General features: G+C 47.6%; 1 protein-coding gene across 3 annotated transcripts in view; it reads right to left on the reverse strand.

The window, feature by feature from the left end:
* Rab33b (RAB33B, member RAS oncogene family) overlaps window positions 1–15,779 on the reverse strand; it is a 27,594-nt gene extending 11,815 nt beyond the window's left edge. The window contains exons 1-3 of one of the 3 annotated variants that reach the window (XM_042701574.1): window positions 15,483–15,779; window positions 9,675–10,160; window positions 2,738–3,021 (exon numbers count right to left, since the gene is read on the reverse strand). In XM_042701574.1, coding sequence (XP_042557508.1) covers window positions 9,720–10,160; window positions 15,483–15,731 — 690 coding nt within the window. In that variant the 5' untranslated portion in view covers window positions 15,732–15,779 and the 3' untranslated portion in view covers window positions 2,738–3,021; window positions 9,675–9,719. Of the gene's footprint in view, window positions 1–2,737; window positions 3,022–8,655; window positions 10,161–15,482 lie in introns of those variants that run through there. The other 2 variants (XM_042701575.1, XM_042701573.1) reach the window with 2 other exon arrangements.
* Window positions 15,780–16,374: the final 595 nt, after the last annotated feature.

Below are 16,374 nucleotides of genomic sequence, written 5' to 3' on the forward strand. Positions count from 1 at the left end.
CTATATTCAAAGCAATGAAACTATTTCAAGCCATACAACCACAGGGGGTAGAAACCCCTTTCACAAATTTTAATGTGTTTGTATGTAAATAGATGTTTGTATGAAATATTTTCATGGTTGAATGACTATATTTAAATGAAGTTGACTTATTCCAGTGCTATTTAAACACATGACAAAAAAAATTTTTTTTTGGTGAGAATTCTGAGTCTACTGAGATATAATGCAGATCAATTTTGATTTTTAAACTCAAAGCCTACAGATTCCTCTGGGCGCTGTGTGTGTCAAGGGGCCCCGTAGGCTCCCAGTGCCTCAGCCGCTTGCTTGCGGGTGGTAAGTTCGGTGCTAACGGAAGTGTGTTTACCTTTTAGGGATTCCCGAGGGCCCGGGGCCCGAGAGCGAATCCGAGGCATTAGAGACACGGTGCAGTTATCCGGAGCACAATTTCTTTGCAGGGCAACAGAATCCGAAGCCAGACTTGGCCGTGACCTCCGTTCCCCAGCCACCATCCCCGCACTCCCTCACTGTCAGGGCCCAAGTTCAGGGTGCTGCTGCAGGGCACAGACCCGGGCGGGGTGTCAGATTCTCCAGCCATCTCTGTCTCCTAAAGAGGGGGGCAGCTCCCCCTCCCCCCGGGCAGAGACCCCATTCTCAGCACAGTCCATTTCCTGTCTCAGCTCTGGAAGACTATGAACCTCAGACCCAACTTCTAGCCAGAGAGAGAGACATGTCCTGGATTGCAGAACCCCGGCTTCCTATCTGTGACCTTGCACGCAGCCCTTAGAGGTCATTTTAACATCAAGACCCGTCACCCATCTCCTAAGACATACCTCCCAATGCCTAACCTTGAGCTACAGGGGAAAAAAAAAAAGAGAGAGGAACAAATTAATAATAACCTCCTCTATCATGAATTTGACTGAGTGGGGATTTTCCCTCTTTAGTCCTGGACATAATAAAACATCAAGTGACAAATTTTCACTGTGTATGCTAGCAATATGAACACATCTGCCACTGTACCCAACCCTACCTATGTTGGTTACATTTTGGGTTACTCTAATTCATCCTGATTCCTGGATGGGAAAACTACAGGGACTACAGTGTGCTTGCTGATCCTATGAGAAAGTTACGTCCATGATCCTGGCTCCCTATCTCAAATGTTTCTCCTCTTGGGTTTTCTCTGTTCTCCTCTGATCCTGAAATGCGTTTATTGGGTTGTGAGGTGTGTCCGTGGAGTGGGGCGCAGGGGAACACAGTCAGCATTGATCTCAACCAGAAGTTAACCCCTTCGAGTTACCAAGCACTTCGGGTCTTTTGTGAAATCTGAACTAAATCTATGAGCCTTATTCAATATCTAAGAATTCTATGCTTTTTTTAAATTATGGGAAACTATGGAAGATGTTTACATGAGTCATGTTTGCCCTTCCTGTGTTACGAATGAATTTTTTTGTAGTATGTCTGGGCGCATGTGCAAGAGAGTAGGAAAAATGTTTCTGAAACAAAACTTGACAAATATTTGTAATGAAAAGTCAATTTAAAGATCGCTATAATCGCGCTTTAGAAACAATGCAAGTATTAAACAAAATATACAATCATTTGTGGTTGTCTTCTTTAGCCAATGAGGGAAGAAAAGTAGTCATGATTTTCTTACAACACGATTATGTGTATATTTAAATTACTAAATGCACTTGACATTGTGAGCTGTTTAAAAATATTCCTAGCTATTCACCATGTTCAAGGCATTGTTTTAAGAGCCAGGGAGATGTGACATGAATCTAGGGTCATTTGCTACATTGAACGGTGACTATCATCATGTTAAGGAAATTCTGAAAGATAAGAACTTAAATGCAAGAGTCAAAGAAAACAGAGGCTTGGTACAACAGTGGGGTAAAGTGTTGGTGATCTTAGGGAACATCTGAGCCAAGTCTTACTCCTCCCAAATCAGTCCTCATCCACCCCCAGCCTTCCTCTACAGACGCTGCAGAACGCAAAGCGGCGAGGACAGGTGAAAGCGTGGCTTGCTCAGGGCCTGTGTCAGGCAGCAGTCCAGCTCTGGCGTGACCAGCGTTGGGGTCTGTGTCAGAAGAGCCAGCCGATGCGGGAGCCTCAGTGGCCTCCAGACCTCCTGTTCGTTTCACCTCCTGTTACCCAGTCCTCCATCTTATCAGTCTTCCTTCCATGGAAGGAAAGGAACTGAAGCAAGGGACTTATTCCAAACTGGTATGAGGCAGTTCCCCTGCTGCCCAACATAGATCTGTATATGACCAGATTCGGCCAAACTACTAATATTCTTCCTCACAAGAAGAGCAGTATGGGCTTTAAAAAAAAAATTGTACAAACTGAGTTGAAGTAATTTTAAGAATCTGAAACTCAATCAAAAGCAAAGGGTCAAGGGAACTAGAACGGCTCAAGTGGTAGAGGGCTAGCCTGGCTTGCTGAAGAAGCCTAGATAGAAACCCAGCACCCGGGCTCACGCCTCTAATCCTAGCTACTCAGGAAGCTGAGAGCTGAGGATCGTGGTGTGGAGCCATGGCAGACAGGAAAGTGAATGAGACTCTTACCTCCAATAACCATCAAAAGGCCAGAAGCAGAGCTGTGGCTCAAGTGGTGGAGTACCAGCCTTGAACACAAAAGCTCAGGGATAGTGTTCATTGTAAGCCCTAGGACTAGTACAAAAAAACCAACACATTAGATCTCCCTTATGACCCATCAAATACCACTTGTGGGCAGATAGATATGTGAAAGGAGAGGAGCCCACACACAGTAGAGACCCCCCAAACATCCAACTTTAACAAGTCATGCAATCAGTTTGGATGCCCGTCACTGGATAAATGTTGCATGTGTACAAAACGGAGTTTTATTCAGTCGTTAGAAAAGAGCAGAATTGAAATGTAAACAAGAGGGGTTTTTTGTTTTTTTTTTCTTAAAAAAGGCAAAACTATGTCACTCACAGGAAGATGGGCAGAACTGGAAATCATTGTCATGTTCAGCGAGACAAATGCATTTATCTTCTCTCTTCCATAGACTCTTCATTTAAAAAAAAGACATGAAAGTAGAAGGAGACCTCAGCAGGGAGAAAGGGGAAGAAACGAGAGAGGATAATGAAAGATGAATATGAAGCTGTTACATGAAACCCATTATCTTGTACAATTACTCTATACTATATCGAGTATATCGCATATACGATCACTTAGAAAAAGGAAAAAAGACTCCCTCCCTGTGAACACTGGAGTTCCTCTCCAGCCAGTCACAGGCGCTCTCCAAAACAAGCTGTGAATGTTTTCACAGCTCAGCTCCCTCTTGTGGCGGAATCTATTATAATAAGAAGATGCAAAACCAAGGATCATGGAACCCTTGAAGGGCTGTGGGTCGCATGCTTAGCGTGGGAGCCCTGGGGTTCAGTTCCCTTCCAGCAAAAGCAAAAATGAAGTCCTTGACTCCTGCTCTTTTCTACCATCCAGCTGAGATTCACACGGCTGAATGAAGACACCATTTCCCAGGTTTTTTTCACTTTTTAAAGAAGGCAGAATTTCAGAAGGGCTAACGTGCAGCGCGTTGGGAGCCCGCAGTAGATGAAACCAGGGTCGGTTCACCCTTTAGAAACGGAAGTTGATTTTTTGTTTTATGCTTGTCTCAGTTGTGCAGGGTGGGATCCCACTGTTCAGTCTCCACACGTTTACACACACACTCTTTCACACCCTGATGTTTGGTTTTTTTAAGGACCTCCATTAGGCTTTTCCATGGCAACTCCAGGCATTTACATTCTAGTAAGCAATGTCTGTGGGTCCTTTTCCCCTCACCCTGCACTGGGGAGTCTGCTTGGTCTGATTCTTGACAACTCCCCCAGAGACCATGATGTCTGCACTGAGCTCCTGGCTGGATGGGTTTGCTTTGCAATGATGTCCCAGGTAATTAAAAAAAGGTAGCCAGGCATGGTGGCTCATGCCTATAATCCTAGCTACTCAGGAGGCTGAGACTTGAGGATCTTGGTTCAGAGCTAGCCCGGGGAAGGAAAGTTTGTGAGACTGTTATTGCCAATAAACAAAACCTGAAGCGGTGCTGTGGCTCAAGTGGCAGAGCGCTAGCCTCGAGCTGAAGAGCTGAAGGACAGCTCCCAGTCCAAGTTCAATCCCCATTGGCAAAAAAAAAAAAAAAAGGTAAAATAAGTAGGAAGGGCTCTGCCTGGTGATAATGCTAATTGCTGTCAAAACGTGACGGAGATTCCCCAAGAAGTTAAAACTGCTCAGGAAGCCATTTTAATCTGGGAGCTGAAATAGCTAAAGTCAACAGAGAACAAGAATAACAACAAACACATAGAAACCAGTAGGACTAGATAAGGTAAAATATCTTTACAGGCCATCAGGATGTGTGGAATTGTCTTCAAAATAATGCTGGAAGTGGGGGAAGTGGTTGTCATATAGTAGACGCTGGTTGATGGGAACCAAGTGTTCATTATCTTACACTGCTTTCCTGTTTTCAAGCCTCTGCAATAAAGAATTTAGAAAAATAGCCTGACACTGGTGGCTTGTGCCTATAATCCTAGCTACTCTGGAAGCTGAGATCTGAGGATCAGGGTTTGAAGCCAGCCTGGGCAGGAAAGTCCATGAGACTCCTATCTCCAATTACCCAACAGAAAACCTGATACAGTGCTGCGGCTTAAAGTGGTAGAATGCTAGCCTTGAGCAAAAGTGCTCAGGGACAGTGTTCAAGCTCTATGACCAACAAAAAGAAAAAAAAGTTTAAACTCCACAGATGATTAGCTATCAACTTATGAAAGGAGAGTCACAAAAGCAAGCATTCGTGTCATAATTTTAAGAAAGTGCCTTCCTAGAAAGTCTTGGGCCTGCTTGCATCTCATCCCCACTGTGAAATGGAGATGCCATTACATTTAGATGGATGAAAACCCTGTTCTAAGTCTCTATTCAGGAAGCAAGTCCCTGCCTGGCAGGGAGAAAGACAGAATCAGGTCTGGACAGCTCCTTAGTCTTGGGGCCATCATGTTCTCCACTTCTTGTGACAACACTGGGTTTCTGACTGATTTACACCAGGGAAAATCAGACAATCCCAAGATATCAACAAATCCAGCTTTAGGAAAAGCACACAAACTGCAAACCTTATCAGTAGCGGAGGGAACAGGAAAGAAGTGACATCTGCTTGAGAGGCTGGACAGGAGGAACTAGGACACCCAGTGTGCACACATATCACAGAGCCGCCATCTTGAGAAGCCTTAGCGAGTTCTGAGACAAAAAGCAACTGCAGCTTAACAACCTACAAAATAACCAGCAACAAAGCTAGGCTGGGAGCTGGGAATGTGGCTTAGTGGCAGTGTGTTTACATAGCATGCATGAGGCCCTGGGTTCGATCCCTCAACAAAAAAAGAAAAAGAAAAAAAAAAAAAAAAGGCCAGGTGCCAGTGGCTCACACTGTCATCCTAGCTACTCAGGAGGCTGAGATCTGAGGATCACAGTTCAAAGCCAGCCCAAGCAGAAAAGTCCCCCAAAATGGGAAGTGGCACTACGTATGGCTCAAGTGGTAGAACACTAGTCTTGAGCACAAAGCAACTCATGGATAGCACCCAGGCCCTGAGTTCAAGCCTCATGACCAACATACACACACACACACACAAGCTAGGGTGTTCATTCTGTTCATTAGTATGGCTCAGGTAATAAGAGTGCCAGCCGTGAACAAGCAAGCCATGCAAGACTGAAACTCAGATTTCTAGCCTTGGTACCAGTGTAAATAAATTAAGCAAATCTACATTTTAAGTTCATTATCTTTTTATTATTTTTAAAATTTACTTTGAGATACTAGGAGGTTCTGGCTGGCCTCTACTTTCAATTCTCTTGCTTTACAGCTTCCCAAACTCTGGGATTACAGGCAGGTGTTACCCCAACAACCTTTGTTGTCTTCATTAATGAAGAAATGCTGTGCTGCTTTGATAAGCTTAGCAAAGAAGTTAAAAGCAGAGTCTTTTCTTTTACTTTTATGTGACTTTTCAGAAGACACATGCTTAGGGACAGACCCACACCCCGAGTTCAAGCCCCAATATAGCAGAGAGAGAGAGAGAGACAGAGAACTAGATCATGGGATTATTCCATTTGCCCATCCCTTTATATTCAATCTATCTTCAACTCCTGAGGCTGTGTGTGTGTGTGTACACACGTGATAGACATCAAATCCAGTGTGCCTATGCACGCTAAGCAGGTGCTCACGCTAAGCGATGCCTTCAGTTGGGATTTTAACTCTGCAAAATCCCAAATCTGTATCATAGTGTCACAGCTCAAGCTTTCTCTTCCGGGCTATTACAGCTAGCTGTCTCCAAGACCATTCCCACAGCCTCCCACAGCCCACGGCTGGTACTTCTTGCAGAATCAGTCTTGTTAATACTCATCTAATAGCGAGGGCTAGAGCAGCTATCTTGTTTTCTGCTCCCTTTCTCCAAAACTACTTCTCCCCCAAATTTGGAGACTACCTGGTTAACCTTTCTGGCTGTTGGGTCTGGGCGGGCATTTGACAGCTGCCAAGCCAGGTATGTTCATCCTAGATGCTGCATCTTGGGACTGAGATCTGAGGATCATGGTGTGAAGCCAGCCCGGGCAGAAAAGTCCCCATGAAACTCTTATCTCCAATAAACCACTCAAAAATGGGAAGTGGACCTATGGCTCAGGCCATACAATGCTAGCCTCTCTGGAGAGCTGCAGATCTGAAAGTTCAGAAGCAGACGGCAGTGGCTGGTTTTCTAAAAAGTGAAGCACAACAATGGTAAGACAGACAAGATATGCAGAGAAGCTAAGCTAGGCCCGGGTTGGGGAAACGCACTGCTCCACTCCAGCTCTTGGAGTCTAAGGAGACAGACCGGGTTTACGCTGAGCTGAAACCTAAGCTGAGACACAACCTACCTTGCTAGCTTCTTTCAGTGTCCGGCCCCTCTACTTTAGTTGAAGAGCCACCCCAACTCAAGTCCCTGGCCTCAAAGGTGCTCAGATGCCTTCCGCTCACCAACAGGAGACTGCCCTCCCCTTGCCTAGATGCCCTCCACCCACACTCGCAGGCTGCACTGGACTGGGGGATTGGTGTGTGCGTGTGTGAGTGTATGCGTGTGCCAGGCCTGCTCTTGCCCTCAGAGTCTAGGCACGGTCCCTGAGCCTTTTTGTGCAAGGCTAGCACTCCACCACTTGAGACAGCTCCACTTCTGGCTTTATGGTGGTTAGGTGGAGGTAAGAATCTCACAGACTTTCCTGCCCAGGCTGGCTTTGAACCAAGATTCTCAGGTCTCAGACGCCTGAATAGCTAGGTGTGAGCCACCAGCACCTTGCTTTTTTGCTCCCCCGCCCCCCACCCCACTATCTGCATAGACTTTACTGGTTGTGCATCCCTAATCCCAAATCCAGAAATTTTAGTTTCAGATTTGGGGTTTTAAGGACTCTCAACTCGTATATGTTACCTGGGAACCAGGAAGGAGGGATTTTTTTTTTCTATCAACCCATTAACAAAGAAAACCAAACAGTGTTTCTTGGTAGCACAGATGACTTATTTCTTCATAGGGGCGGGACGGGAGCACGGTTCCAGCTTAGCTGGGGCTGCCTGAGGACACGTGGCAGAGGGGACGCTTGGGACGCACTGGCTCTGTTAGCCCTCACACTTTCCTTCTGGGGTTGCAAATTTAGATTTTTTTTTTTTTCTGAAACATATCTGATTAAAGCTCATAGTTAAATTCACAGATTTACAAAATGTGTGACTTACACTTAAAAACTAATTAATTAGCTGTTAGATAACCACCAATTTGAAAGTGGTTTCAACAGTAGATTAAAGGTTTATAAACATCCAGAATCTACCTAAAAGCTTTATTCCCCCTCATCTGATAAGTATCTTTTAAAAATTAAAAACATACACACTAAATAGTAAAGTGGAAAATTGTTGCAAATGAGATACAAATATTTTTAAATAAATACTAAAGTGAAAAAATAAGTCCTCTCACAGACCTGTAAAGGATAAGTAAGTTCAAACCCAAAGAAATAGCTAAATTGCTGCTTTTAGAAAATCATAGCTGTACTAAAATTCATAGATGATCTTGGAGTCTATAAACTTTCCCTTATTTTAGAAAATGCTTTAAAAAGCAATGAATAGACTCCCTTCTTTAACCGAGGACACCATCAATTACTAAGCTGTCTCATTGTATTATAAAAATAGTTACAAATTCACATTAATTTAAAGTAAAACAATTTCTAATCTTTATATTCTAGCATACTTAAGAAAAATTAAATTTGTTTGTTTGCGCAAACAAAGCAAATTTGAGCTCTAATAGTTCAAACTGCATACTTTTTTGCAACTATTACTTTTAGTTAGCTCATTTAATAGAATTACCTTGGTTTTAGAACTAAATTATCCAGGTAGGACCACCTTATTGATTAAACGAAAACTAGATTAGATTACGTGTTCAGTTCATCTTTCTACAGCCTGAAAATATTGAAAACACGCATCTTTTAGCCTCATTTTCTTAAAAATATCCAGCACCAGAAAACATGTCAACTTCCGTTAAAGTGTGTGGCTTGACATCCCATGTACACAATTTTTGTGCAAAGTCTAGGGCCTAATTTTTTTGTGTGCCAGTATTGAGACTTGAACTCAGGGCCTGGGTGTTCTCCAGCTTTTCACTCAAGGCTGGCACTTTACCACTTGAGCCGCACCTCCAATTCTCGCTTTTTGCTGGTTAACTGTAGATAAGAGTTTAATGGGCTTTCCCTGCCCAGGGTGTCTTTGAACTCTGACCCTCAGGTCACAGCCTTCTAAGGAGTTAGAATTAAAACAGTCTTTGAATCACTGAGGGAAATACAAGGTATTTTTTCAGTAGCTAATTTATACAGGAATAGTCTGTTTGATTATAAAATGTATATACATCATAAAAACTGAAGCTGAGCACAGAGGCTCATACCTATAATCCACCTACTTGGGGAGCAGGTTGATGGTTGAAGTACAAGGCAACCAGGTCTTCTCAAAGATAGTGAGACCCTCATCTTAACAACATAATCCAGGTATGGTGGCACTCAGCTATGTGAGAAGCATTTGGTCTGAGGCCAGCCCAGGCAAAAATGAAAATGTAAAGCAAAAAGGAGCAAGGACATAGCTGAAGTGTTAGAGCACCTGCTAAGCAGGAATGAGGTCCTGAGTTCAAGTCCCAGTACTACCACCACCAAAAAAAAAGTGGATAATACAGAAGTGCATAGGGGGGTCACAAGTAGAGTTGGTGGGCCCTTGGAGCTACTACACGAAAACTGACATAGTCCAGCACTGCATCCATAGTAAACAGAGTGGATGGGGAGAGAAAGGATTGCCAGAAACCCACATTTGCCAATCCCAACCATAGATTCTTTGCATCTATTTTTTAGAAACCACAGTGAAATGCAAAGCCCCTTCCTCTCAATCTGGCTGACAGATAGCTAAGTGTGTATTAAGCAGTGTCTTTGGTCAGTCCACCCCTTGGACAGAAGTTAGTGACTGGCAGTTCCCCCTCGCTCACTCCAGCCTCCTCCTCCTCCTCCGCACTCTCACAAGTCAGCCTCTCTTCACTTTCCACTTGTCCAGACAAACTTACTACAAAATACAAAAGTAAGCAGATGATAGACAGCAAAGTGCCAGGTCCCCCTGTTTAAGATGAAATCTTATGACTTATCAGTGCCCACCTTCCAATGTCTTTTAGACCAGACAAGACCATGTAAGACCTTCACCTAGCACCAACACGTCACAGACGGCTTTGCTTCGGGCTTCAAGACAACTCCATTCTCGGGGGGCTGGCTAAGCATGAGGGGCTTGTGGCTCTTCAGCTTATGTGCCAACGTCATAAATATCGCTTCCACGTGGTCGTTGTCATTGGGGTTTTTGGCAGACGTTTCAAACAAAGGCATACTGTGGGTATCAGCAAACTTTTGTGCCACGTCCGTAGGCACCTGAATGGCGCTTCCCAAGTCACATTTATTTCCGACGAGGACCCGGGGTATGTCGCTGGCCAGTAGGTGTTGTTTGCACTCCTCGATCCACAGGGGCAGGCTGTGGAAGCTGGCCATGTTGGTCATGTCATACACGAAGACCACAGCATGCACATTCCGATAGTAATGCTGCACCATGCTCTTCCGGAAGCGCTCCTGTCCTGCCGTGTCCCATAGCTGGATCTGAAGGTGAACAGAAAACTGAGAATGTCATTCCATCACACACAGAGCGACTTACGCACCCCTGCATGGTCTGCAGTACTTCTCCCCGGGAGGACACCGGGGCTGCTCTTCCACACTGCCTCTGCAGCTCTATCCACGAATCTGCACCTCAGGAGCGTGATCATGACCTCATAATCACAGTAACACAGGACCAGAAGCAGTTTCACCTAGATTTTCTATGTTTCAGTTAGTCAAATGTGTCTGCTCTGAAGATCTGGAGAGAAGGAGCTTCAGGGAGGCCATACAAGAAGGGGGAGAGCTATTACTTTCCCTTAATTAACACCTTAGATTTAATAGGGTAAAACTTCACTTCTCGCTATATAAGCAAGTGAGCTTTGGAGATGTTTGAGCTGAAGCTGACTGGTAGCCATTGAGCATGCCGGTGGGTGTGCAACACGCTGGACGTGCAAGGAAAAAGCATAGGGACCAAAGCCAGGAGATTCAATTTCAAAGTCAAATTTATAATTCTATTCCATTTCCAAATTCCTGCACACCAGATTTTCCTTGCAGTGATACATACATAGCACTTAAAATAGATTAGCAAGCACTGACTTCTCACATTTCAGGAAGCATGTCCTGAAATTTTAACTAGTCCTACAGACAGTACTGTAATCAGGGTTTCAGGAATGTCTAGTTTCACAAGTACGACACAATAATGTCTAGCATGTCTAGCATGTTTTCAGGGAAGGGGTTTGTTTTGAGATAGGGTCTTTCCATGCAGTCCAAGCTGGCCAGGCCTCATGCTCGGCCTGTCACCACCTCTTAAGTGCTGGTATTACAAGGCCTGACTTAGAACATTACTTTATTAATAATGCACAGTTTTCCAGCTTTAAGACAAAAAACTGTCAGAAATGTCACTTTCAGATGAGGCTCTGAGCTTTCCACAGGAATAATGCCAAAGGACAGGAACAGTTCAACAGTACACAAGCTGTATGGCAAGTTAGCGGCAGTGGAAACAAGCTCTTTCATATCATTTCTAGTCACAAAAAGACAAGCCAGGTCCCCGTGGCTCAGGACTGTCATCCCAGCTACTCAGGAGGCTGACTGACAAGAAAAAAAAAAGACACTAAAGGTTTCTGGCTGGGGGCATGGCTCAAGTGGCAAAGCACTTGAGTAAAAAGCACAAGGCTCTGAATTAAACCCAAGTATTGCCAATAAAAGGAAGACAAAGTTTAGAATTTCTTCTTTTTGTCGGTCGTGGGGCTTGAACTCTGGGCTTGGGCGCTGTCCCTGTGCTCTTCAGCTCAAGGCGAGTGCTCTACCGCTTGAGCCACAACACCATTTCCATTTTCGAGTGGTTTATTGGAGATAAGAGTCTCCCGGACTTTGCTGCCCGGGCTGGCTTTGAACCAAGATCCTAAGATCTTAGCTTGAGTAGCTAGGATTACAAGCATGAGCCACCATGGCTGGGCTTAGAATTTCTTCTTTTAAATTTCCTTTTTTTTTTTTGTCAGTCATGGGGCCTGAACTCTGAGTCTGGGGGCTGACCCTCAGCTCTTCAGCTCAAGGCTAGCGCTCTACCTCTTGAGCCACAGTGCCACTTCTGACTTTTTCTGCTTATGTGGTGCTGGTGAATCGAACCCAGAGCTTCACGCATGCAAGGAAAGCACTGACTGAGCCACCTTCCCAGCCCTCTTCTTTTACATTTCTAACACAGTTGTATTTTCTTTCCTTTTTTTTTTTTGTTTTGTTTTTTTTTTTGGGTCCGGTTGTGGGGCCTGAACTCCGGGCCTGGGTGCTGTCCCTCAGCTCTTCAGCTCAAGGCTAGCACTCACCACTTGAGCCACAGCAACACTTCCGGCTTTTTTTCTTTTTGCTTATGTGGTGCTGGGAATCGAACCCAGGGCCTCAGGCATGCAAGGCAAGCGCTCTACCACTGAGCCACCTTCCCAGCCCCCACAGTTGTATTTTCTAATCCAGAAGTCTGAGAATATTTCTATAGTTTCAACCACAAAAATCTCAAGCCAGAGAGGCATAAGACAGGGGAGAACGTGCGGAGGACAGGGTCTCAGGACAATGGAGACTCCAATACAGGAGGAAGGAGCCCAGAACAAAGGCTTTCTGGTTTGGGGTTGTGGTTGTGGTTGTGGTTGTTGTTGTTTTTGTCAGTTGTAAGGCTTGAACTCAGGGCCTGGGCACCATCCCTGGGCCTCTTTGTGCTCAAAGCTAGCGCTCCACCAATTGAGCCATAGTGCCACTTCCAGTTTTTGAGTGGTTAATTGGAGATAAGAGTCTCACAGGAGCCGGGCGCTGGTGGCTCACGCCTGTAATCCTAGCTACTCAGGAGGCTGAGATCTGAGGATCGCGGTTCAAAGCCAGCCCGGGCAGGAGAGACCGTGAGACTCCTATCTCCAATAAACCACCAGAAAACCGGAAGTGGCACTGTAGCTCAAGTGGTAGAGCGCTCGCCTTGAGCTGAAGAGCTGAGGGACAGCGCCCAGGCCCAGAGTTCAAGCCCCACGACCGACAAAAAAAAAAAAAAAAAGAGTCTCACAGGGACTTTTTTGCCTGGGCTAGTCTTCCAACCGTGATCCTCAGATCTCAGCCTCCTGAGTAGCTAGGATTACAGGCGTGGGCTGTAATTTCTATTTTTCTGAACCAGCAGAATCCACCCAGAGTCCTCAGATCCCCACCCTGTGGCTGTGGTCACTGACCCCTCCAGCCCTCACCAGAGTCACGCATCTGGCTTTGCACACTGGACAGTGGTATGCTGTCCTTCAACATGACAATCTCTTAAGACTGCACGTGATTCACCTGTGGTCCACTTCCCACTCCTGCTGTACTGGGAGTTTCCTTCACTTCATTTTCTACTCAAGCCCTCCTCTATGTCTGTTTTGTTCTTGGGGCACACAGCTCAAGACCAACAGTGATGAGGACAAAAACAATGTTACAGCCATCAGGAAAAGCAAACAGACTTTTTAAGGGTACCAAGTACACACATACATTCCTATCTAATTCTACCAACCTGACAGGTAAGGGACTACACTCCCAAAATTTCAGAACAACAAACAGCCTCTGCGGGTGTGAGAAAGTCAGGGTGCTCAACCACCCCAGGGTCTCTGGCTTGAAACCTGTATAGTCTCAGACAAAACTGAGGTTCTCAGTGTGTTCTGCTACTACAGCCGAACACCTCCTAAGACACAGTGACTTAGAAGCAATGGAGGTTTGTTTGGCTAACAGTTCTGGAGGCGTGGAATCAGCTTTGCTCAGCATGTGATAGATAGACACTTGCTGCAGCCTACCATGGCAGAGGGTGTCACGAGGAAAGGCCACGTTATGGTGACCCACTAATCCAAGGATGAGTTAAATCAATCTACAAGTGAATTAACCCTTCTGTGAGGATAAAACCTCAAGATCCAATCGCTCCCAAGACCCTACCCCCACACGCATTAACATACGAAGTGAGGGATGAAGTTCCAACCCATGAACATGGGGAACAGGCGCAAACACAGCCCTGCCCTTAGACCTTCACAAGTTCACATGTGAACCTGGGTCAGCGGCGCTCCAAAGTCTGTTCATTTCCCCCCAGAACTCCTGCTCATCCCAGGCTAAACTTTCAAACCTCAGAGGCCCCTTTATCTTTCTCCCTCCCAAGCCTCTGGGCATAACCTAATTTTGATGTTTATAAAACGTTTAGCCTGCTAGGTGCTGGTGGTAGACGCTTGTAATCCTAGCTACTCAAGAGGCTGAGACCTGAGAATCCCAGTTCAAAGCCAGCCCAGGCAGGAAAGTCTGTGAGACTCTTATTTCAAACTAACCACCAGAAAACAGAAAGAGGTACTTTGGCTCAAAGTGGTAGAGTGCTGGCCTTGAACTAAAAGAGCTCAGGGACAGTGCCTAGGCCTTGAGTTCAAGAGACTGACAAAAAAAAAAAAAAAAAAGTTCAGCCTGCTCTTATTCTACTTTTACCCCTGCAGTGTATACAAATCCATATCTATATAACTCCCCCCCACACCCCATTTTTTGCTGCTGGAGATCAAGCCCAGGGCCTCGTGCATGCTAAGGTATACCCTCTACCCCTGAGCTACACAGCTAACTCTACAAATCTCTCTTAACTTCCTAATACAGTGCTCCCAGGGAACAAGGACAGGAAGCTTGAACCACGGAAAAATTAAAGCATAAAATTGACAAGCAAAGAAAGGCTCTAGGTGGGACAGATTTTTTTTTTTTTGCCAGTCTTGGGGCTTGAACTCAGGGCCTGGGCACGGTCCCTGAGCCACTTTGTGCTCAAGGCTAGTATTTTACAACATGAGCCACAGCACCACTTCCCACCTTTTCTGTATATGTGGTACCAAGGAAATGAACCCAGGGCTTCATGAATGTTAGGCAAGCACTTTACTACATACTCAGGCAGTGATAGGGACAGAAGGACTTAAGGGTAGGGCCTTTCTCACCCATCCCTGCCCTCGAGCAGGTGGTGGTAAAGATCAACAGCAGGCCAGGCTCAAGTTTAAGAAGTGATACCTGGAGGCAGCTGAAGCTTCTAAGACTTGAAGCTTAAGATTTCCCTTCTGCAAGGCCCCCCTTCCAACCTCCAAGTGCTCAGCACCCCTGCTCTGGCCACCTACTGTCCCAGCTATTTGTCAGTGTTCACGCTGAGAACCCACCAGTAAGACTAAGGAATGAAGGAACTAGTACAGGATCTGTGCTCTCAGAAGGCTGAGAGTCCCGGTTCTAAGTCAGCCCCCACAGTGAGACTCTTATCTCCAACTAACCACCAAAAAACTGGAAGTGGAGGTGTGGCTCTAGTGGTAGTCAAAAAGCTAGAGGACAGTGCTCAGGTACTGAGTTCAAGTCCCAGGACCGGCACAAAAAAGAAAAGGAAAAGGAAAGGAAGAGGCTTTTGACAACCCGGTTAGAACTCATCATGCAGGAAATGCTTTGGTGGGAAACATTTTTTCCGAGCACGCCAATGAAATGCACAGCCACGCAAGGTGCTCCCCGGGGAGCACCAGGCTTTCGCTGGGCCGAAGGGAAGATCGCTGGGGACACTCACTGGAGGCGTTCTGCCGGGTGGCCCCTGGCCGCGCTCCGCTCCCCGCTTACCTGCACCATCTGCACCGTCCCAGGGAGAGTTCACGTCCATGAAAGTTGGGGGAACACTAACAAGTTGCCCAGGCCCATGCCCCGCTCAGGGCCAGAAGGGAGCCCGCGGCGGTGTCCTGCCGGGGGTGGGAGGGGGTTCTTCCTCCAGCCGACTGTCCCCTCCGTCGGGACAGCCCCCCACACACACCATCGGACATTCCCTGGACATCCGGCCAAGCCCAGCCCCCGTCGGCTCACCTTGATGCGCTCCCCGTCGATCTCCACCGCCCGTTCTCGGAAGTCCACACCGATCGTGGCCTCGGTGCGGTCTGGGAAGCGGCCGGCGCAGAAGCGGTAGGTCAGGCACGTCTTGCCCACGTTGGAGTCTCCGATCACGATGATCTTGAAGATGCGTGAGCGCGCGGGCGGCAGGAGCCCGGAGGCCCCGGACACCACGCAGCTGGACGAGAAGCTGGTCTCCAGCGACGACTCCATCTCCGCGGCCATCCTCCCGGCCCGGCCCACACAGGCGCGGGGAGCGGAGAGAGGCGGGGACTACGCCACGGCGGTCGGCACGCAGGGCCCGCAGGGTGCCCCGCCGCGCCAGGCCCGCAGCCACCGCCCCGCGGCCCTGCCGCGCAAGCGCAGCCTGCTCAGGTGTGGCGCCCCGCCCACCAGAGGCCACGCCTCCAAGAAGCCCCGCCCCCGGCTCGGGCGCTGGCGTCATCTACCAGCGGAGTGAGGCCGACCGGGGCGCACTGCACGCGGGTCGGGCGCCCTCTACCCCACCCCACCCCGCCCCGCCCCGCCCCGCCCCGCCCCGCCCCGCCACGTCCGGTTCCCGCTCACCCCGACCCCTCCTCCCCCGCGGAAGCACGCGATGACGCCAGGACGGTGCGCGCGCACTCTCTCGCGAGAGAGGCGGGGCGCGCGGGTGGGCGGGCGCAGAGAGAAAGCTAGGTCCGGGCCGGACGGCCCGCGGAGGCCCCGCGCTGGCCCGGCTGCTGGCCCGGCTCCTGGCCTGGCGCCCTCCCTCCCGCACGGTCCCAGGGCAGGCCGCACAGGGGCCCTGGGTGTGGCGGGGCTGCGTGCCGGCGAGCTGAGGCGGGGCACCGTGGGCTGCCTGCTCCGAAGCCGGGCGAGACGACAC

This window comes from Dipodomys spectabilis, unplaced genomic scaffold (genome assembly GCF_019054845.1).
Source record: "Dipodomys spectabilis isolate Male_0828 unplaced genomic scaffold, ASM1905484v1 ptg000297l, whole genome shotgun sequence".
NCBI classification, from domain to species: domain Eukaryota; kingdom Metazoa; phylum Chordata; class Mammalia; order Rodentia; family Heteromyidae; genus Dipodomys; species Dipodomys spectabilis.